The following is a 24,292-nucleotide window of genomic DNA, read 5'->3' as shown; positions in this document are numbered from 1 at the left end:
ACAACAAAACAAAACAAAACAAAAACAAAAAAACAACAACAAAAAAAGAAATCTGTCACCTCTGTTGTGTCCTGCGCCCAGCACAAGGCCTGGGAAAGACATGCCTCGGGATTCCTTTGCCAATGCCCAGAAATGGAGGAGACAGAACTGCCCTAAAAGCCTCAGAAGGAGGTTTTCCCAGCCAGGGCAGTGTCATGGTTTGAAGGACCTGTCAGGTAAATCTGGATTGCAGCTGGATGGGGAAGCCTAGTTCTTAGGTCCTCACTTACAGGAAGGTTGATAGGAAACTAACTGCACCTCTTGGAAAGCTTGTTGTTCATGAAAGTATCTGCCCCTTCTGCCCCTTCCTAAATCCTTTTCCACTGTATTCACAGGGAAATGTGTCCTTCTCGTGCTCACACCCACAAATTGTGCCTGTGACTTTTCTGAGCTCCAGAAGTTACTTGGCTCTGCCAGGCACCATCGGAGAGGACAAGGTGTCGGTCACTTTCCAATTCCGAACGTGGAACAGGGCAGGGCTGCTGCTGACCACTCAATTCCAACATGGGCCTGTGGCTCTAGTCCTCGTTCTTAATGATGGAAAACTCAGACTGAGCCTCTCCCAGCCCGGACATCCGGCGAGGGACGTCACAGCAGGTAATAGATGTTTGCTGTGACCATACGGTCCTCCTGTCATCTCTGTATTAAACGAGCAACTGAATCAGTAAGACACTCATAATCCTTCTAGAGGGAACTAGAGTTCTTTTACCTTTGAACTAGGTATCTCCAGGCTGTTGGTGTGTGAGTCAGTTTGACCCGAAGTTAGCTGCAGATCACACATACCTCTCAAAAAGTTTAAAAAATAGGGCGCCTGGGTGGCTCAGTGGGTTAAAGCCTCTGCCTTCGGCTCAGGTCATGATCTCAGGGTCCTGGAATTGAGCCCCACATCGGGATCTCTGCTCAGCTCGGAGCCTGCTTCCCTTCCTCTCTCTCTACCTGCTTCTCTGCCTACTTGTGATGTCTCTCTGTCAAATAAAAAAATAAAATATTTTTAAAAAGTTTTAAAAAATAACCTAGTTATCAGCTGATGGTGGGGAGTTGGCAGTCCGCTTGAAACACTGGAGAACAGTAGCCTAAGTCGGAGTCCTGACAAAAGAGGTTCCTTATCCCGTCTTTTGAGCCTATATGCACACCAATCATAATATTTGAAGTTATGATTTTTCCCAGATTTTCTGTTCCTTTGGGAATCCCTGTTTTGGATAAGGCTTCTTATAACTATGGGTGAATGTTCTGCTTGGCTTCCAAGAAGGACCCACTTCAGGGTTATGTTATCTTTGGAGTCTGGGGGCTGTTTTGCGTTAGAGTGCTGGTGAAAATGTAAAGCCAGGTAGGTGTCATTCCACGAGTGTTGACTACGGAAGAAGAGCCTTGCCTGACCTAGGTTACCAGGTTGGGATTGAAAGCCGGGAATGAAACATAGCTCTTTGTTTCTCTTTATAAATAAAAGACAAAATCTGACCACCAGTGTAGGGAGTTCCCTTGTGGACCTGAGATGAGCACAACCGGGAGTGTCAAGTCAGATTTTGGAAATCGCTTCAATCTTGGTTTGTGTAGATTTACAAGCTGCACGCCTTATTAATGAAGAGATGGTGTTTTGCTGTTGCTTCACATGAGTACACACCGTTCTCCCTTCCAACACACTGGGATTAATTATTTAACTTTTTTTGAAGGCAGACACTGAAATATTATAGAAACGTTTTAATGACTTTTTAAGCTTTCACTGGACAACGTATTAACTTTTGGAAGCAAACCAGAGGTGCATTTTTCTTTTTTCTTTTCTTTCTTTCTTTCTTTTTTTTTTTTTTTTAAAGATTTTATTTATTTATTTGACAGAGATCACAAGTAAGCAGAGAAGCAGACAGAGTGGGGGAGGAAGCAGGCTCCCCGCCAAGCAGAGAGCCCGACTCGGGGCTTGATCCCAGGACCCTGGGGCCATGACCCAAGCTGAAGGCAGAGGCTTTAACCCACTGAGCCAACCAGGTGCCCCTGGAGGTGCATTTTTCTTGCTGCTTTTTTTAGAAGTATTTGAGGGGTGATTTTTTTTTTTTTTAAACCTTTGAAATACAGGCCTGCCTCCGAGATACTCAGGTCTGGTTCCAGACCACCCCAAACAACAAATATTGCAATGAAGTGAACAAAATTGATTTTTTTTTTTTTTGGCTTCCCCATGCATATAAAAGTTATGTCTGCAGTATACCATGGTCTGTTAAATATGCAGGAACTTTATGTCTGGAAAAACAATATACACGCCTTAATTAAAAAAGTACTCTATTGCTAAGAAATGGTGTCATGTGAGCCTTCAGTGAGTTGTAATCACGGATCACAGATCAGCATCACAAATGTCACAGTGATGAAAAAGTCTGAAGGATCGTGACACAGAGGCACAGAATGAGCAGATGCTGTTGGAAAAATGTCCCTGAGAGACGCGCTTTGGGCAGGGGGCCATGAGCCTTCAGCTGGAGAAAGGCGCGGTGTCTGCGAGGCACAGAAAGTGAAGAAGAGGAGACAGATGGCGACTGGTTTTCACTCCAAACCTTGGATGAAGTGTGAAAGCACCTACCAAACCAAGAACCAAAGTTTAAAGGCTGAGTGAGATGTAATCATGCCGGATGCCAGGAAAGGACACCCGGTCACAGTTCATCCTGCTTCCAGCTTTTGGGTCCTATTTCTGAATAGTTACCTCAGTGTGTTTGTGAAGGTATCTAGGAAGGTCCAGAGTGTACAATGTAGTGTCCATGTGCTTGTGGAGCTGGGCCAGCAGAGCGTGCTGGGAATAGAAGGTCAGTGGTGGTGGGGGGGCAGCGTGCCGTCCCTTTCTGTAGGAAAAGACACAGTCCACCCTTTCCCGAAGGGACTCAACTGCTCAGGGCAGTGTTCTCTGCAATCAGGACAGATTTGAGACAAGCTGGTGGGAGGGCTGCCTGAGAGGACTCACCTCCCAGGCCCATTACCAGAACCACTTCTCTGCTGCTAGGGCTGATGGGCTCGAAAAGTGCCACCTGTGTTCTCCCCAAGCCTTGGGTCCTCATCGTTGGAGTGACACTATTGTGACCGATGGTAGAAGCAATGATGTTGAGCCTACAGACCACGAGCCCAGTGCCTGCTAGTCAGCAGTCACTCCAAAACCTTTAGTTCTCATTATTCCAAAACTAGTCCCAAGACCATCACCCCCCCACTCCCTGCCAAGACTGAAGCCTTTGTGGAGCTGGGGGTGGGTGGGAGAATGAGCATCATGTTCCCAGTAGCACAAATCAAAACACCCCCTCCCCTCCCTTCTCCATCCATCCTTTGACTGTAAGTGCTGCCTGGGAGACAGGTGTTCATTCCATCGGAAGTGGGGAGGGTAGAAGACACACAAAAGAAACACAAAGGGTGAGAATTATAATGGGTAGAAACAGAATGATCATAAGAGCAGGCATTTCACTTTTAAATGAGAATGTTGAATTTTATTAAAAAGTCTTTTATTATAGAGGTAAATGGCATCTATTACCCATTCAAGGAGATATTCTGGAGTGTTTTCTACAAGTTCTCCCAGGAAATAACTCTAAGTCCTAGACAAGTGGGTGGAGCGGGGGAGGGGACAGGAGTGAATTTTAACATCAGATTTTATTTTATTTTTTTAAAGATTTAATTTATTTATTTGACAGACAGAGATCACAAATAGGCAGAGAGGGAGGCAGAGAGAGAGGAGGAAGCAGGCTCCTGCTGAGCAGAGAGCCTGACATGGGGCTCGATCCCAGGACCCCAGGATCATGACCTGAGCTGAAGGCAGAGGCTTAACCCACTGAGGCACCCAGGTGCCCCATTAACATCAGATTTTAGGTGGATGTGGTTCCGTCCTGACAGATAATGTTAGATAAACTTCAAAATAAATACCGAATGACAAGAGTGGAAGAGACACTTCCAGGTTCTTGTCTGTGGAATCCTTCAGCTCCAGGGTTGGAGGATTTTCCTTAGGACTAGTGTCATAATGTAGGTCTTGAGTATCTAACCGCAATCCTCTGGATTCTGTTGTCGGTTTTCTCATCATTGCTCATGAACCTAACCTATGTGGGGTCTTTGCAACAGTTTTGGATTCACAAATGTGACACAGAAAGTGAAAGATCGGTGTACATGGCAAAGAGCTAAAGTCTCTGAAAGGGAGTGCTGGGAAGTACCATCGCTCCTATTTCACAGTCTGAGAGGAGCAGAGGCATTGTGATTTTTACAGTAGGGTCTATGACCTTCTGGGTAAGGCCAGAAACATATTTCCCATGCACATGGGTCTTGAATCCATGTCAATGTCACTGATGAGAAATGAAGCCAAGACCAAAAAAGCTGTATTTTCATTTTTAATTGCAGTATCGTTGACATATTAAAGAGCATTGGAGGGACATGTATTTATGGGGTTGATTGGGTTCCTTGGGCCAAACTCTGATACTAAATTAAATATGCCTGGTTAACTTTCCACCAGAAACATGGCCATATTTTCTTTGGGGCTGATACCCCATGAGCTAGAAAATAACTTCTGACCCTTGCAGGTTGACTTCCAAACTTAGAGGGCTCTAAGCAGTTGGCACCTTTCTCATTTGCAAGAGGTATAGGCTAATCTATCAGGACGATTCCCCAAGATGATCAAATTAGAGTCAGGCAGGGTCATGCGCAAGCTTGGGCATGACATCAAAGAAATCAAAAGAGTCTCACTTTGTTGTTTTTCAATGAGCTGAAGTGTTTGTTTATGACCTGTTTGCCTATTGGGCAAGACAATTTCTGAAGATTCCAATTATTCACTGTGCTCCTTTAGAGCAGCAGGTGTCTCTGGGGCCATGACAGTGGCCATGACCTCCCCGTGGAGGGGAGGAGTCCCTTGCCTTTGAATGAATGACTCGCTTTGGCCAATGGAATATGGGCATGAAGGCAAACACAATTCCCTCATCCAAAGTTAATGTTAACATTTAAAAATATTTCCTACCAGTTTTTGTCCAATTTTAGATAGTGATTGAGTATGCAGACACACATACTTTAATGTGATGCTTTCTAAACTTTACATTTTGTTCTATGAATTTTTATATATTAGTAATACTTAAGTTGCTGATACATTTTTTCTAAAGAGTTATATTGGTATATATGATATATTTTTCTAAATAGTCTACCAAGATTATATATAGTAATAATACATGAAAGTAGGGACAAGATTTTATATTTATAACAACAATTTTGGAAAATTTTATGCTTCTCAACATCCTAAAATATTAACAAACTAGAAGGGGGGAAAATACGCCCTGTGCTAGGGGATTAGGATATTTGATCATGTTAAGGTTGTTCAGGATCCTTTTATGTTAGTCCGTTAAAGGCCTAGCACTGGGAGAAACTAGGATTGTACTGTCCAAGGAAGAATGTTTGGGCTGTCCACTCTTGATTTTTCCTTCCCCCTTCAATTCAGCTTTCTTTATTTTCTCTTTTTTTTTCCTCCGTGTACTTTTCTGATTTAACCGAGTGATGAGAAAGTGAAACACAGTCATTGCCATGTGCACATATGTCTTAATACTCTTAACTGACCACAGTAGTTTTTGCTAGAATCTAATTTGTGTTAGAACATGACTGGTCAATCTATGACTGTGGGAGGTCAGATGCAAGGACCCTCTGGAACCACACATTTACTCAATGAGCCTCATTCCACAGGTAACCCCTTCCTCCTAGATAAACATGACCAGGATACCACGTGATCTCATTGCCTGTTAAGAAACCCCCAAGCTCACATCTGTCCCAAGCCTCTCCCTTTCTGAGAAGCCCAGCTGTCCTCTGTGGTGGGTCTCTATTGCCCAGCCAGCGAAATAACCTGGGGGGTTTCAGGTGAGTTCATGGTGAAGTTTGGTAGGGTGTCTAAAGATCATGATTATATTATTTTCAAGCATGGCTCTATGTAGTTGCATCTACAGGGTTTTTAGGAATTTCTTACCCAGTTTTGTTTACTTCCAGGTGCTGGATTAAGTGATGGACAGTGGCATTCAGTGTCCCTCTCGTTGAAAGGAAATCACCTGAATGTGATTGTGGATGGTGAGGCAGCCTCTGTGGCTCACTCCCTGCATGGGCAGATTGATTCAGGGGAGACCTATTATTTGGGTGGTAAGTTAAAGGAACTGGTGGTGCTGGCAATCAAACCATCCTTGTCTTTCTAGCTCCTGCTTTCTGAGACAACCAGTAATTTTAAATGAAGGTTAATACTAAAGAGTGAGGTTTCTCTTTCAGTTTAGTCAATGAGAATGTTGAGCAAAGACAGTAAATTTTTCTTAAGGACTTATTTAATTATTTGAGAAAGAGAGAGCACGAGTGGGAGTGACAGAAGGAGAGGGAGAGAGGATCCCAAGCATATTCCCCATTGAGTGCAGAGCCAGACATGGGCTCGATCTCATGACCCTGAGATCATGACCTGAGCCGAAACCAAGAATAGGGTGCTTATCCTACTGTGCCACCCAGGCACCCCTGACAAAGGTAGTAAGTTATGGCCTAAAACGCAAGTCTGTGGGGGGCCTTGTTTTGATGTGCATTTGCTAAGATTGATTTTGAATTTAGCACTTGTTTTCACTGCAGTCACCTGGAAAGCTTCCAGAATGCTAGGGCCTGTCTCTGTCCCTAGAGATCAGCTTTCTCTGGCTCTGACGCCTGGGAAGTGGGTTCTCCAGGTGACTCTGTGCAGGCCACTCTGAGGGTCCTTGCTCTCTGTCTCTAACCTTTTGTGCTTCACTGTAGAGTATTTTTGGGAGGCCAAATAACCCTTAGAACATTTCTTTCAGGTGTCCCTATGCAACAGTTTCCTTGTTGCATGTGGGTGGTCTTCTTTTTGTCAGCCACTCTCCTCCGTGGGTGGCCCAGGTCCTCTGGTGTGGCCCGGGAGCCACCCATGGCAGCACCACTTTCAAGCCTGTCACAGGTGTAGACGTAACTCCCCTGACTTCCTGAGCCAGAATCTGCATTTCCCCAAGATCCCAAGCTGCTCTGTTGCCCTAAATGTTCAGGAAGCGTTTTGTTGCCCACTGTGTACGCACAAAGACGCCGTTACCTACACCAGAGCAAGAGAGGAACTTAATGGCTACTGACACTCACTCACTACCTCGTGGTGAACTTTACCAAGACAACACCAGGCCATCACCCCGACTGTGGGAGACGGTGGGTTTGCCTGTTCAGTAGAACTTCAACTGAGTCTGTGCAGGATCCATGCAGCCAGGGAGGGGGGCTCCTGAAGGTAACAAATGTCCGTTCTGAGGCATCCGTGTGAAGAGTCTTAGCCACAAGAAGCTTAGGCCTGTCAGTTGTGAGATGTCCTTCTAATCGTGGCTGGAAGCCGTCCTTGCTCTTACTCCCATTTCGCATTTTATGGTTGTTTCTTTCCAAAATAAGTTTGAGGTCATGGTGGAGATAACTTGATAGCCCAACAAGAAAATATAAAATCCTCCCAAAGAGTTGACAGTAAGCCCACACAGGGCGTTTAATCTTCCAAGCCCCCTGAAGCAAGCATCACTGTGAGCGTGGAGTGGCGCCAGGAGCATTAGAACATTGGATTGCTTGCTCTACCCCTGCCAAATACGGTGCACCTCTGACCCAGACAGTTTCTTAAACCTTTATGCTTGTGACGGATTTTAGAGCTCTGCAGAGGAGCTGATCCCTTCAGAACTAAATTAAGAATTTACCCAGGAGCTGTAACTTAAAACATAAAAGATTTTGAAGCACTAAAAGGGACAGGAAGAAAAATCCTTGCTGTAATGTTTAATGATGCAAAATGGAATGCTTGTTATTTTGTATTAAAAAAAAAAACACCTTTCTAAAAACAACGAGTTTTCTCTCATATTTGAGCTTCAGGCATGTTCTAAATGTGCAACGCACAGCTGCATAAGAACAGGTACTTTCCATAAATACTTACACATGATGTGATATGAAGTCACTATGTAATTCATGTATGCATTTTAAAATACTACTCATGTTTCTTGAAAGAGCATTTGTGGGCTAACCCCCTAATGTACACAATTAAACACTACAGTGCTTTTAATGTCTCCCTCTCTCCTCTAAATTCTCACTCCCCCAGTTAAATATTACCCTGCCCCGCCTTTTTACTAATCTTTGTATCACCTTTTTATGTTTTAATCAACGTGTAGCACCATGTCAGTTTCAGATGTGAGCATATGACTCAGTGTTTGTATACATTAGAAAATAATCCCACAATAACTAGTTAATATCCACAACCATACATAGTTATAATTTTTTCTTGTTATGAAAATTTTAAGGTCTACGTTCTTAGCAACTTTTAAATAGACAATAAGGTATTATTAGCTGTAATCACCATGCTGTACATTGCATTGCTATGACTTATTTATTTTACAAATGAAAGTTTGTAATTTCTAATGTATTGCTTTTCTTTAGAAGCTATATCCATGTAGGTGACTTCACACAGTAGTGTTTTGTGTTCTGTGTTCCCTTGCTTTTCAGTTTATGCATAGGGCACTACTGTGTGCCTTCTTCTGGGTTCTTTTTATTGTTATTGCTGTCACTGTTGTTCTAGATTAGTTTTGGAGATCCAGCCCTGTAAGTATTTATAGATAAAGTTAATTAATTTTTACTGCCCTTTGGTTTTGATGTGTACGACATCATGTTTCACTTATTAAATCCGCCGTCCTGTTTTACTGTTGAGCAACAACTTGATGGTGCCTATTTTTTTGCTATTATAAAAAATGTGATAAATATCCTACAGCTGCCAAGAATCATCTTGCCAGTGATTTTTAAATTTTCCTTATGTGCAAACTATCAAGCTTTCCTAATATGCATAATCAATTCAATGAAACAACCTTTAGTTGTTTCCAGCCTTTGGTCTATGAAAGGACCCTAGAGATTTGGAGGCAATGTGTTGAAAAAAAAGCATAATAGGCTTTTTAAACATGTTTTCATAAAATTGTGTTGATGTGCAGAAAAACTGTCTCATTAGTATAGTTTCCAATAACAAATTGTATCTCTAAGATGAGCAGAATTACAAAGTTTAAACATCCCATGAGAGAGTATAATGACTTTTCTTCATTACCAGTTTGCTATTTTTTGGTTGTAATTAAAATTTGGTACTGAGTGGCAAAAATAGTGTAAGATCTTGTAATCACAGCATATTATCTGTAACTAATGTGTAAATTCAAATTTTCTTCTTAATGGACATCCATTGGGACCAGAATATACATTGTGTTAACAGGGAAATCCACTTTATCCAGTCCATGCTCCGTAGCAGTATGCGGTATTCATGGCAGCCAGTGCCCCATGTTCCGAGACCCTCCTTAGCCCGCTCTCCTGATGGAGGTTCAGTGGCAAGTCCCTGCTCACCATGTGGTCAGTAAATCTTTTTTGCTGTGCTTTTTTGCTGGGTAGATTAGGGCATCTTCCTATTACAGTTAGGGTAGCCATATGATTTATTGTCCAAACCAGGACGCTTTAGTAAATGGCAGGGATGATCTCAATAATTATGGCATGGCAGGACAGCAGGCGTAAAGCAGGGCTCTTTGGCTTTCTTTTCCTGACAAAGTTCCTCTCAAAGATTCATAGTCTTTTTACATGTAATGCAGGTTCCCCCTTTTCCTTTTCTATTTCTCCTCAGTGTGAGCTTTGTTTGTAAATTATTCTTCTGACAACAGTTTTGCTCTACTGTACAGTACACTGAGTTCGGTGCCTGCTGGGGAGGGTAGTGGGAAGCTGCTGCTCTCTGGATTACTTTTGTGGAATCGTCGTGCTGTCCACCAGCACACATGCCCTGCAGAGCTGGGAAACATCAAATTATGCTCCGAATCTCTTGAGAGTCCTTGTGTGTGTGAGGCCTTAGCAGACCAGGGAACAATGACGGCTGTAATGAGGTCTCACCTCATGACCCATTCTTATTCTTATGGGTCTTGACATCCAGTGACAATTTCTCTGTCATCCTCAGAGGTACTTAAATTTCTGACTCCTTCCATGGTGATGGATATGTTCCATTGACTTAGCAATAACTATCCCCTGTCCACTTTCACTGTCCATCCTGAATCATGTCATGGAGGAATGACCCTCTGCCATCTTACCATTGGGACTTCAGGCAGTCTGTGTGGGTGAACAGACAGCTGGTGGTCTGGGCTTGTCTTGGGCCATGGCACCCCTTGCTTCTTGACCTCTCTCTCATAACTGGAGCAAGGAAGGACTTTGTGGTTTGACCTTTCCTTCTTAATATTCCACTTTGAGAAAATTTTCTTTGTGACCGCTGGATTCAGTTGAGTCTTTATAGGAACACTTAGGTACTGCACTGTATTATTTTTTCATTTTTTCTTTTTCTTTTTTTTTGAGAGAGAGAGAGTGTGTGTGTATGTGAGTGGGGATGGATGGGGAGGGACAGGGGGTGAGAGAGAATCTTGCCCAGTGCAGAGCCCAACACGTGGCTCAATCCCACAACTCAGATCATGACCTGAGAGGAAATCAAGAGTTGGACACCCAGCTGACTGAGAAACTAGGCACCCCAGATACTGCATTGTATTTTAGATGCGTCTGAAGTTTGTGATCTGGAGAAAGGGGGAAAGTTAATTGGCTGAACTTTTCTGATCCTGTATCCTAATGTTCTCAGTCCCTAAGCACTGTCAGTAGAAGTCGCCTATAAAGACACAAAGATACACCAGGTGTCTTCCAAATATATCCAACCTTCCAGAAAGTTTATTGGCTGAACTTTTCTGATCCTGTATCCTAATGTTCTCAGTCCCTAAGCACTGTCAGTAGAAGTCGCCTATAAAGACACAAAGATACACCAGGTGTCTTCCAAATATATCCAACCTTCCAGAAATTCTTTTACAAACAGAAATGTGCATATTTTCACATAAAACAAGGAAAAAGGAAAGGGAAACTGGACAGTTTATCCGTTCTTTGTGAGGTAACACCACATTCGAAGTGTCAGTGTCTCCATGAGGCTAATTTATGGGGCTTCATTGTGCCCAACAGTGAGTTTCACCAGACGAAGGCCTTGGCTGGTTTTGGGGTATATTTGTCAGGAATGCAAAGCCTCAGTCACTGAAAGAAGAGGAAAGATGACCATGTGCATCTTGTGGAAATTCTTAGGCGCAAGCTTATGGCCGTTGGGCAGGAGTGAGAGGAGGCTCTGTCTTCAGTCCCTGCCCTTTGAAGGTGCACCAGTGACCCTCATGACAAAAGTTCAGAGAGATGAGAATGAAAAACATATAGGTATAATGAGTAAAACCTTTATGAAATTACTGATTCCAGGGGCACCTGCAGCGTAGTTCAAGGTCTGATGCCTGATGTCAGCTCAGGGCATGATCTCAAGATTGTGAGATCTGGCCCCACATTGGGCTCCCGGCTTGAGTCTCCCACCCTCTGTCCCTCCTCCCCTCATGCTGTCACTGTCTCTCTCTCTCTCTCTTTTTCTCACATAAAAGAATCTTTCTAAAAAAAATAAATTACTGATTCCATTTCATTTAAAATGTAAGAGACTTCTAAAGTAACCTCAAATCCCACCTGTAAATATTACCAAAAACTTCCTTAATATTTAAATGCTTGGAAGATGATTTTTTAATGATTTTTTTAGAAAGATTAATAGTTATGACTCTGTATTTAACAAATTAAAAGAAAACATTCTCCTGGAAATGATGTCAATGAGACATAATTGTATAAGGCACAGAATGAATTAAATAGGTGAGTTTCTCAGGAAGCGTAAAATTTATTTCACAATTTCTTGGAATTAAAAGAATATTAAATTATTAAAAAATGTGCTTCTATTGTGTTTGCATCTGAAAGTAAAACACTCAGTCAAGTGAATGCTTTTAGATTTAATCCCATGTGGCTACAGGTAGGTTCCCCAGGAAGCTGGCTCTCTTCTTGGGAGACTTGTGTGTACGGTGGTTATTGAGGTTAGTTTTCAGGAATGACCCCTGCCTGGGGGGGAGATAGCAGCTGGGATGAGCAGAGACAAGGCGAGGCGTGATGCCATTGCATAGAAACCTCAAGAGAGCTCTGAAGAAGCATTGCCCCTCAGGGACGTCCCAGTTGAGGCTGTGGGTCACTGACCCATCCATTGCATCCGTGGGCACTGGCCGTCCCTGGGGAGGGTACCACCCATGAGACTCAGCTCCCTGTAGCCAGGGCAGTTCCTGGGGAGAACCTCAGCCTCATTCCCCAAAATGAGGGGTGTGTGTGAAATGGAGATGAAGCTGTGTCTTTAGATTTCTCCACATAACGGCCTTTCACCAGAGCATTTGCAGTGAGTATGTTTCTCTTTTCCTGTCCCCTGGGAATCTGGTGGCGCTCACATCAAAGGACCTGTGATTGCTTTGTGGTCAGCTCGCAGAGGGTGGGAGAGCACGTGCCAGCCTGCTGACACCACGAGGGGAAGGAGGCAGCTCTGAACCCCAATCGGCTTTGACTTTGATTTCAAAGATGTGTCCTTGCTCATCATGGGTATAAGAGCCTTGTCTTCGTGGGAAACCAGGGGGATACAATAAAACACCGCCTAGGCATTGTGGTTTGTAATGGTAGAAGATAACCTGATTCAAATTTTTAAGGGTGTTTTGGAGCAAAAACTGATCCAAATCACACAACACCGAAGTAGAAGTGGTCAGGAGTGCTCCGTGGGCAGGAGAGGGGGAAGGGCTCCCGGAAAGGACGGTGGCAGCAGGGAGAGGAACTACTGATTGGCTCCGGCTGAAATCGGGGGTGGCTGTCTGGGGCCGCTGTCCATAGGTTCCGGTTTCAGAGCCTTGACGAGCCACATGAAGCCACACAGAAATCAAACTCATTTATAGCCTCAGACTCTGGTTTGCTGTCTTGGGCCACTAAAGTTTTTGGTGAGTCACCGTGGTCTGATGGCCTCTTTCCTTCATTAATTTAACAGTAATTTACAGCAAGCCAATTAGTGAACGCAGCCAAACTTGTAAAAATTTTCTATTATTGAAAACTGTCAAAGCCCATTTCTTCTTGCATGGGGTGCTCCAGGATGCTAACTTTACTCCGTTATTCTCAGGGCTGTATTGTTGAGATACTTGTTAGCTCTCTCTCTCTCTCTCTCTGTGTGTGTGTGTGTGTGTGTGTGTGTGTGAAAAGGTATTTGACTAAAATGCCTCATTCAGAAACAGTTGGAAATGTAAGTCATTTACATTGTCCTTAGATGTCTCTGACTGTTTACGGTCAAACCTTGTTTTAACTGTGTTGTGATTGCACACACACACATGCACGCCCAGAGTAGGAATCTCACATACATAATTATTGCTCAAGCATTTTAAATTTCATAGGTCCTAGTAGGCCTGTGATTTTTTTCTTTCTGATTCTGTTATCCCATGGTCTTTACGTTAGAGAGTTTAATATCATGCTGAAAGGGCCAATTTCTTCGGGCGGTTTCGAAAAAGAAATCAAACTCAGCTTAGAGGAAATGGGCCTTGACTCTACTGGTAGGGTCTATCTTCGGCTACCTTTGGCCAGCCACCAGCCTGGCTCGAGTTGTTATTTCTGTGCTTTACCAAAACCAGTAGTGTCTGTTCTCAGCTGTCCACTGCCCCGTGCACCACCCCATCCACGAGGAAGTATAATCTTCAGGCGTCTGTGAGGAGGCGGCAAACTTGCACGTACAGAATACTGACGGCTGTTTTGGTCACGACTGTTGACTTTCTCCTTTGTGTGTCTCCATGTTCATTCAGGCTGTCCTGACAACAGCTCTGGCCCTGGATGCGGAGGTCCCCTGGCCGGGTTTCAGGGCTGCCTGAGGCTCATCTCCATTGGTGACCAGGCTGTGGACCCCATCACGGTACAGCAGGGGTCACTGGGGACTTTCCGTGACCTCCAGATAGACACCTGTGGCCTCACCGACAGGTAAAGCCATCCCACGTCATTTTGGCATTCCTGATTTCAAAATTTTTGGATAGGGGGTTAAGAACAAATGAGCCGCTAAGGGAGAGCACCTCCTTCTAGCCCCTTCTCTCTTCCCGATAGCCAACCCGTATGGAAAACTATAATTAAGTGAAGACTAGAAAATGACCCTGTTTAATTTCAAACGGTTGCTCCTTTCGGATGGTGTCTTCTTAGAAGATGCACTGTCGTGAGTTTTCCTTGCGTGTGTCCCCAAGTGACTTAGTTTTTACAGAATCCTGTTCATGGTGTGGTAATTGTTGATGAGTAGTTTTTACAGAATCCTGTTCATGGTGTGGTAATTGTTGATGAGTGTAAATACTGATGAGTAAAAATACTTCTAAAAATTCTTCCATGGCACAAAACAGATTAGAATATTCTAGGAAGATGATGAATCATTGAGGACCAGGAGGTTGAAAGCCACATGTGGTCAGTGGGATTCACCCCACGTTCCCTTCTCTATATGGAAAATGGAAAGTAACTCTTCCGCTAGAAGGGTCTTAGCCTTGGGGATTCCTAGTCACAGAAACACAAGGAGGAATGGAGGGAACCCAGTTACCACACACTGAGCACGGTACCGGTCAGTGAGGATATAGTGGGGGGCGAGTGCAAGGGGATAAGACACAAACTTCCCGCTCTAAAATAAGCAAGTGTGTAGACGTAGCAAGCAGCATGATGACTGTAATGAATACTGTCATGCATATTTGAAAGTCACTGAGGATCTTGAAAGTCCTCATCGCAAGAAAGAACTTTTTGTGACTGTGTGTGGTGCTGGACGTTAGTGAGGCTTATCGTGGTGATCACGTCACAAGATACACAAATATTGACTCATTCTATTGCACACCTGAAACTAATATGTTATAAGTCAATTATACCTCAATTTAAAAAAAGAAAGAAATAAAGAAAGGAAGAAAGAAAGAAAGAAAACCCCTGAAACTGTAGGACGTTAAAATCGCGAATTCTTGCAACTTTATTCAAACTGTCTTGTTTGTCACACTCTTGGGCTTTCAGGTTTTCTAGATTAAAGGGTTGGCTTAGCTTGATGACATTAAATTTTTTCTGTGCCTCGTATGTCTGCCCTTCCTGAAGCGGGACTGCCTTACGTTCCTGTTGAATAAGCGAGCACACTCCAGACACCCTCCCACATCTGTGTGTGGCTAGCCTCTTCCAAGTTCACGCTGTGCAAAGTGCTTTGTGCAGCAAATCTGTTCCCAGTTTAACGGCACTAGTTGGAATCCCATGTAGTGTCAATAAAGTACAAGTTGTGTTGCAATTTGGATGTTCATGGGTATAGTTTATATTCTGTTCATTTGTAGGGGCAAAAGGAGAGTCAAAGAATTAGGCAAAAACCCTGAATCCTAATTCTCAGATTGTGAAATGTATGCTGGCATAGGAACTGGCTTTGTCTGTAAGTTATAGCTTCCGCCAGCTCTGGAATCCTGAATCTTAGTATTGGGAGGGTGTTCAGAAACACTTGCTTGGAGGTAGGGTACAGCCCTCGCCGATGGGAATGGCTGTCAGTGGCTCAGCAGGGTCAGGGGTAGGGGTCGGGTTGTTGTTCAGTTGTGGAGCTCATGAAGCTCACAGGAACTTACTTCAGTGCCCTGGGAATTCCCGCACAAAAGCATGATGCAATCATAGTGTTTCTCTTACATAAGAAATGCATGTTGAGCCTTTGTGCAGAAAGGTCTTTAGCCAAAAACACACACAAAAAAATCCCAAAACAAAAAACCAACAACAAAGTATGCATGAGGTATGCCTCTGTGTGTGTGTGTGTGTGTGTGTATCACCAAAATAGAAAGATTTTCCATATCACACCTAAAAATGGTTGTTAGAAGTATGTACCAGCAATGGATAGGGACCTCTGGGATATGGGATACTAAGTTACCTTCTCCGCTCAAAGCAGAAACTGAGGTTCATGGCAACCCTGTACGTGGGCCTGGAAAGAGCCATTGGCACTTTGGCTGATGTAGCCAATAATTGTAATTTTTATGGTTTTCGTGGTTTAACATCAGAAAACATGTCCTTACTCTGCACTGTTAGAAATGTTCACTCTTCCTTGGTGCTTCAGGCCATACCTCCACCTCCATGTTCAATGCACCATGAAGTAGATTCATGTGGAAATATGACAGAGCAACCATCCATGCCAGGCTCTTGCCAGGCACTTGCTCTGTGCTCAGCCCGGCTGTCCGCCAGCCTGCACCTTGCTTGTCCAGAGCCAGTCATGCTTGTGCTCAGGTGAAGCTGAGATTTATGATTGAAATGCAGGCGATTTTGTAACTCTTATCTGTCGGGCAAAGGAGTTAATAATTCATGATGTATAACAGCATTCCTGGCCCAACAGCACAGCAGTTTATGAAAAGATGTTTGAAACCAGCTGGGGATACAGGAGACCTTCCTGAGCTGCACAAGGACTCATATATATGGTGCTCTGTGCACCACAGGCTCCCATGGCACTGGGAAAGTTGTGGGTTCTTGGGGACAAGGCTTCGGGAATGGGGTTATCGTGGTGAGGGATCATGTCTTACAGCAATCGTGTTTTGGACATTAGAATTTCGTGTCCTATAACTCAGGTTACACAGTCCTTTCCAGGTTCCTTGTAGGATCACAGGAATGCCACCTTGAATATCTCTAGGCACGGACTGTACTGATGGGGCCGCTTTGCCCATCTCTGTGGACTTTGGCCAGCATTCATCTTCTAGATGCTAAATGCAACATCACGTGCTCTACATGTTGTTTTTTAGAGATCAGTAGACTGAAGTGGAACTGTGGGAGGGCGGGGGTTGTGGAGACATGTGGGATGGGTGATTAATTTGTGCTGGGACAAGGCAGGGCTATCAGAGAGGAGGGAGAGACACCTACCCTGGGGTGGAAGGTGAGTATGTCAGTTGAGTGAGAGAGGATGGACATCTAGTGAAGTTTCAGCCATGAGCCCAAGCCAAAGTTCTGCCATGAGTCTGCCTTTTTGAACATGGCTGCTGTAGAAATTGGGTGTCTGAGGACGAGCAGCAGGGATGGCAAGAGATGGGGTTGCCTGGCTGGGAAGGGGCTACACCACAGAGGCCTGGTGGCCAGCTCAAAATCCAGACACTGATCTAAGGTTCCCCAGGAAGTCACTGAGGGCTCTGCTAGGAAGCCACTTGCACAGCTAAGCAATACTACTGATGGGGGAAGATGCTTTGGGTGTGGGCCACAGAGAGAGGGTGTGTGGCCCGGAAGCCAGGTAAGGGGCTGCATACCCATGAGAGAAGGGATGATAGCCTGAGGTAGGGAAGAGAAAAATGTAGATGACATACACGGTGTTTGGTGAACAGAAGTGCAAGCTGATGAGTGCATGGCTATGGGGGGATGGAGAGGGACCGGTCAGGATGACCCTTGGGTTCTGGCTCAGACATCTGGATAAAAGGTGGTATCACAAAGAAGAAGCACGATTTTTGGAGGCAAAGAGTCAAGAGGCTTAGTTATTAAATCTGAAGATATTTTGGGAATCATAGAAGTGCAAAATCCTAAAGTTTTGAGAAGAATCTTAAGCATGACATCTATTGAAGTTTCTGTCTCAATATGGGGATCTCTTTCTCACCATAGAGAAGAGAATCCTGCTTCTGTTCCATCTTTTGGGAATGAAACCCTTGCCCATTCACCAAATGCTTCATCAGTGTCCTCTTTTCCACCCAGATTTCTACCACGAATCTTCATATTTCCTGCTCTAAGTCTAGACACAGCTTACCCCTGTAGTCCAACAAATACTCAGTGAATTCCCTTCACTGGCTCTCCTTTAGGCTACCGTGTGTTCTCTTAGCAATTGTTTAGAGGTCAAGGCATTAAGCACTATCTCAATCCTGATTGCCCTCCTCTGCACCAATTGTGGTCAACATCTTCCCTAAATATGGAAGGGACCTGGTCCATGCATGATATGTAGGATTCATAACCTCCCTTCCCAAAGAAACTGATGCAGGCTAAGCTCACTTCATCTGTGTGTAAGCATCACCAGCATGCTGGACTTGTGATTTCCACCAATCACAAATGTGAGAGTATGCTGCCATTTTAATTTTCTTACTACAGCTGGTTCCTCTCTCTGGTCTTCCTTGTGCATGCTGGGACCTGCCAGGAAAGCTAGAGGTTTGGGGTAAGGAAGCTGACCTCAGGTGTGTAGCGTCAAGGAAACTGTCCTAAATAGGCCAAGGACATGGGACAACAGTCACTGAGGGAAGGGCCCGGATACAAACAGACCTGCTCTATAATCATTGGAGGTGAAGAGATATTCTTCCATTTCCCCAAGAAGCTCAACTTCTAGTTCTTGGCATGGAATCAGGTGTCTTCCACTCAAATGTCAGAAGACCTGGCAGGAGAGTGTTTATGTGTGTCCTTGGAAAGACATTGGGCTCATTTCCAGCACCTTCCTCCTAAATAGCAAAGGAGTGCTAACTGCATAGGAGTACAAGGAACCCAGAGTTATCCATTCCTTTGACTCCTTGAGAGAAATAGTCATTGAGCTCCAGAGGATAACAAGTACTTAATGTAAGTTCCTGCAAATGTATGAGACTTTTGACTATATTGAGAGCTCTAACTGTATAACAAGAAGGCCATGTGGCTTGTCAGGACCCAAGTAATCTGCCTTTAAATTGATGTTAGTCTTCAGTTCTACATCATTGACAAAGTTGTGATGCATAACATTCCTTTGTGAGGACATTAACAAATTTGTTTTACCCATTCCTTGTTTGATGGACTTGTAGGTTGTTTCTACTTTTTGACTCTTATGAGTAATGTTGATATAAACATGAATGTACAGGTTTTTGTGCAGACCTGTGTTTTTGGTTTTCTTGGGCAGATACCTAGGAGCAGAATTGCTGGGTCAAGGGTGAGTTTGTGTTTAACTGCTTGAGGAACTTCCAGATTGCTTTCCAAAGTACCATTTTCTATTCCCAGCAGTGACGTAGAATGGTCCAAATCCTCCTTATCCCTGTCTATCCGTGTTATGATGTCTTTTTGATGAGAACCATTCCAGTGGGTGAGAAGTGGCATCTCGTTGTGGTTTTGATTTGAGCTTTCCTAATGACTAATGATGTCGAGTATGATTACATACGTGTATTTTTCATCTGGTCATCTTTTGTAAGGCATCTGTTCATGATTACATACATGTATTTTCTGTCTGGTCATCTTTTGTAAGGCATCTGTTCAGATCTTTTGACTCTTTGGACCCCGTTTTTAATTGGATGTTCATTGCCCTTATTGTTGAATTTTAAAAAGTTTTATCTATATTTTAGATATCCATCCTGTGTCAAATATGGATTTTGCAAAAACAGTCTTCTAGTCTGTGGTCTCTATTCTCATTCCCTTAAGTTTTAAATTTTAATGAAGCCTGAATTATCAATTTTTTCTTTTATAGACTGTAACTGAAAAGTCATTGCCATGCCCAAGTTCAGCTAGATTTTTCTCCTGTGTTCTCTTCTGGGAGTTTAACAGTTTGGTATTCCATAATTAGCTCTATGATCTAAGTTGAGTTAACTTGAAGTTCTTTTAATCTGTAATTGAAAAGTAGTTGACATATTGTATTAGTTTTAGGTGGACAATAGAGTGAGTCAGCTGTTACATACATTATGAAACACTCACCCTGAATGGTGTCATTGCCACATGTCACCACACAAACTTATTATTACAATATTATTGACTATATTTCCTATGCAGTATTTTTCATTCCTGGCATTTATTTTATAACCGGAAGTCTGTACTTCTCAATCCCATTCACATATTTTGCCCTTCTCCCCTCCCCTATCACCTTGAAACCACTAGTTTGTTCTCATATTTATGAGTCTGTTTCTCTTTTTTATTGTCTTTTATTTGCTCATTTGTTTATTTTTTTCAGATTCAACATTCAAATGAAGTCATACGGTATTTGTCTTTCTCCATCTGACTTATTTCACTGAGCATAATACCTTCTAGGTCCATCCATGTTCTACCAAATAGCAAGATTCCATCTCTTTTATGGCCGAGCAGTCTACCGTTGTGTGTTTATATACCACATCTTCCTTGTCCACCCATCTGTTATGACTATTCAGGTTGCTTCCATGTCTTGACTGTTGTAAATAATGCTTGCAATAAACATAGGGTGCATGTATCCCCATGAAGTGGAATTACTGGATCATATGTCATTTCTATTCTTACTTTTTTGGGGAACTTCCATACTGTTTTCATAGTTGATGCACAAGTTTACATTCCCACCAACAGTGCACAAAGCTTCCCTTTTCACCACATTCTCCATAACACTTGCTATTTCCTGTCTTTTTGATACTAACCATTCTGAGCAGAGTGAGATGAGATCTCATCGTGGTTCTGATCTGCCTTTCCCTGATGATGAGTCATGAGCATCTTTTCATGTGTCTGTTGGCCATCTGGATGGCCTCTTGGGAAACAACTGTCCAGATTCAGTGCTCATTTTTTAATTTGTTATTTGTTTTTCTGATGTTGTGTTATATCCACTCTTTATATATTTTGGTTATTAAGCTCTTATCAGATATATCATTTGCAAATATCCTCTCTCATTCGAAAGGTTGCCCTTTTGTTTGTTGACGGGGCAAAACTTTCTGAGTTTGATGTAGTCTCAGTAGTTTATTTTTGCATTTGTTTCCCTTGTCTGAGGAGGCATATCTAGAAAAATATTGGTAAGGCTGATGGGCAAGGGTTTACTGCTTATGTTTGCTTCTAGGAGTTTTATGGTTTCAGGTCTCACATTTAGGCCTTTAATACATTTCGAGTTTATTTTTTTGCGTCATGTAACAAAGTGGTCCAGTTCTGTTCTTTTGTATGTGGCTGTCCAGTTTTCCCAACATTCATTGAAGAGACTGTCTTTTCACCGTTGTATATTCTTGCCTCCTTTGCCGTAGATTAACTATACGATTGTGGGTCTATTTCTACACTCTCACTTCTATGCCATGGATCTCTGTGTCTGTTTCTGTGCCAGTACCATACTGTTTTGGTTACTGTAGCTTGGCGGTATAGTTTGAAATCTAGAATTATACCTCTAGTTTTGTTCTTCTTTTTCAAGATTGTTTTGACTATTCATGGTCTTTTGTGGTTCCATATAAATTTAAGGATTTTTTTGTTCTAGTTCTGTGGAAAGTACTATTGGCCTTTTGATAGGGACTGTGTTCAATAGGTAGATTGCTTTGGGCAGCAGGACATTTTAACAATACTAATTCTTCCAATCCGTGAGCATAGCATGTCTTTCTGTCAGTTTGTGTCATCTCTGGTTTCTCTCATCAATATATTATAGTTTTCCAGGTAGAGGTCTTTCACCCCCAAACACTCTTCTAGGCCCTGATGTCTCAGTTTGCTAATGCCCCATTTGTCAGAGCAGGTCCCAAGCCCAACCCAGGTTGAAGAAAGCTAAGCCTCTCAGTGGGAGGATCTGCAGGTCCCACTGCAAGGACAGGGAGGCCGGGAGGGGAACAGGTGCAGCTGGCTGCCTTTGGCCTTTGCTAGCACTTCGTCTCTCAGGTCATGGATGAAACAAATCTTGCCTTATTTGTGAAAAATCAAACACATTTTTTTGATAGAATGCAATGTGTAAAAAATTGATCTGCTGCCAATACAGAACAATTGGTAGCATCTAGTGGGTTTCTTAGTCTGTGGTGGGTACTGCATTAGGAAACCTTCTTTACAGACTCAGCAGGTTTTGTCCATGGTCTCATTTTTCTCCCGAAGGCCCTGTTGGTACCATGTTTCACTGTAGCAGGTTAGTGCTAAGACACACATTTTCTCCTGACAGAACGTGGGGGAAAGCCAGTGTATCTGTTTTCTTGCAGGTGTTTGCCCAGCTACTGTGAACACGGGGGCGAATGCTTCCAGTCCTGGGACACCTTCAGCTGTGACTGCACGCACACTGGATACACAGGCGCGACCTGCCATTCCTGTAAGCCTCACACCTCGTTGTCCCAATTTCCGTGCAGTTCTTTTTCCTTTTTGTGATTTGGTGTATATGTGTCTGTATCTGTGCAACCGTGTGGTGGAAAACAACAAAACCAGTAGGTATTTTAGAGACTAATTTGTGTCTGGTTTGGTTATTTATTTTAGAGGTGAGGAGGGGCCGGGGGAGAGGGAGAGAGAGAATCCCAGCCCTGTATGGAACCTGACATCAGACTCGATCTCATGACCCTGAGATCATGACCTGAGTTGAAATCAGGAGTCGGATACTTAACTAACTGAACCACCCAGGTACCCTTGTCTGGTTTATTTTTAATCAGTTTTATTTCCTAGTAATGTTATGACAGCTTACAGAAATCCATAGTATCAAATAGGACAGAAAAAAATAAATAAAATAGGAGGCAAAGGAAGATAAGTATAGGAAGATAAAATATAACAAAAAGTGAAAGAACAAGTCCCTCCCCCAATAGAAAGGCAATCTAGATGGCATGGTGGTGTTACTTGTTCTGTTCCTTGGGTTGGACCCAACTTTGGTTCTCAAGTCCTGTCTGCCAAAGTGAAGAGGACAAAGTACTGATGGTCCATATTTATAAAACCACATGGAGATAGTCTCTGGACAAGCACAGGATGGGAAATATCATGGGAGGAGGGGGTTTCTAGATGTCAGCCAGAAGCCAGGTAAACGTTCAGGTTCCTTGCAATCTTGATACTCTTTGATGATGGTGGTGGTTTACACACTGGGGACTTACTGCGTGCCTGTGTGACCCTCACTCTGTCTAGTTCTGCATGTTTCAACTCCTTTAGAGTTGCCCTGGAAGGTAAGTGCTTTATTTTCCACACTGTGTGCTTGAGGAAAGACAGAGGTCAGCTCCTTTGACCGTGGTGACACCACTGCCAACGAGGGCTCTCGACCACCTCTCCATCCCATTTCTTCCACCTTGAATACCAGTCTCTTTCCTGGAGAATTATTTTCTCAATTTCACAGCAAAGCACACTTTATGGACCCCTAATTCATTACTACTAGAAGCTCACGACAGAGCCCCGAGATCCTCACTGCTTTCTAATTACTAGCTTTTTTTGTCTATGTTTTTATTCTACTTTTTCCTTTTTTTGTGTATCAGTGACATTTCTTTTTTTTTAAATTAATTTATTTTTATTCCAATTCCATTCATTAACACATAGTGTATTATTAGTTCCAGAGGGAGAGGTCCGTGATTCATCTGTCTTCTGTAACACCCAGTGCCCATTCCATCCCATGCCCTCCTTAAAGCCCATCACTCAGTGGCCCCATCCCCCTACCCCTTCCCCTCCAGCAACCCTTGTTTGTTTTCATAAGCATCTCTTATGGTTTGTCTCCCTCTCTGATTCCATCTTATTTTATATTTCCCTCCCTTCCATTATGCTCCTTTGCTTTGTTTCTTAAATTCCAATTTTGAGTGAGATTACATGATGGTTGTCTATCTCTGATTGACTTACTTCACTGAGCATAATACCCTCTAGTTCCATCCATGTTGTTGCACATGGCAAGATGTCATCCGTTCTGATGGCTGAGTAACATTCCATTGTATTTTCACACCACATCTTCTTTGTTCATTGATCTGTCAGTGGACGTCTGGGCTCTTTCCCTGGTTTGGCTATGGTGGACATTGCTGCTATAAACATTGGGGCACACATGCCCCTTTGGATCACGACATTTGTATCTTCCAGGCAAACACCTAGTAGTGGAATTGCTGGGTCATAGGATAGCTCTATTTTCAACTTTTTGAAGAACCAGAAGAACTCTGTTTTCCAGAGTGGCTGCCACCATTTCTAAGTCCCTTCTTTTGTAGCATGTCTCCCTTCTCTGGGCCTTTAGAGAGACAGCATGACATGAAAATTCCCCGAGCAAAACTTGGATTATCCTGTATCTAACCTTAAGTGAATGGAACCCCAGGGAAGCAGGCATCATTGTTGGGATGAGAAGGCCCGGTCCCCAGCCCAGGGGGTTCTGCAGAGGAGCCAGAGGTTGGGAGGTCACCCCCCAACCCAACATCCCATAAGTTCAACCAGAGCAATTCTACCTGCATCTCTATTTACTATTATGGTGCCAGGTAAGAACTTGCTGAGGTAACTATTTGGAAGGAGCTGGGCATCTGGGCAGTCTGAGGCTTAGTGACTGGTCTAGAGTTGCAGCTAGGAATGGGGTGGCCTCCTACTTACAGTGTCTCCCCATCACATCGAGCAAGGTGTCCTACACAGACTTAATGACTAAGGCAGAGTTGCTAAAGAGTTATCAGTAACTCTGATTTAAACATCGCTCCAAACAACTCAGATCGAAAAAGTCCCAAGTGTTATAAAAAAGGGTCTTTCACTCGTGGCCTTCACAATTTGATTTGGTCGGATGACTGAACTGACTTTACTCTGATTCTCTATCTACGGAAGTGAAGGTTGGATAGTTCCAAAGCCAAAGGAAGGGATCAGAGAC

At 43.3% G+C, this 24,292-nt stretch overlaps 1 protein-coding gene across 8 annotated transcripts in view; it reads left to right on the top strand.

Annotated features, from left to right (window-relative positions):
- LOC116568731 (contactin-associated protein-like 3) overlaps positions 1–24,292 on the top strand; it is a 165,608-nt gene that overhangs the window by 85,769 nt on the left and 55,547 nt on the right. For all 8 annotated transcript variants that reach the window (XM_032304400.1, XM_032304401.1, XM_032304399.1 and 5 more), the window contains 4 exons: positions 375–636; positions 5,998–6,144; positions 13,701–13,872; positions 21,711–21,817. In XM_032304400.1, the coding sequence (XP_032160291.1) occupies positions 375–636; positions 5,998–6,144; positions 13,701–13,872; positions 21,711–21,817 (688 nt within the window). The remainder of the gene's footprint in view (positions 1–374; positions 637–5,997; positions 6,145–13,700; positions 13,873–21,710; positions 21,818–24,292) is intronic.

The sequence above is a fragment of the Mustela erminea genome, chromosome 11, assembly GCF_009829155.1.
Source record: "Mustela erminea isolate mMusErm1 chromosome 11, mMusErm1.Pri, whole genome shotgun sequence".
In the NCBI taxonomy this organism is placed as follows: Eukaryota; Metazoa; Chordata; class Mammalia; order Carnivora; family Mustelidae; genus Mustela; species Mustela erminea.
This window is presented reverse-complemented; position numbering and strand designations above follow the sequence as displayed.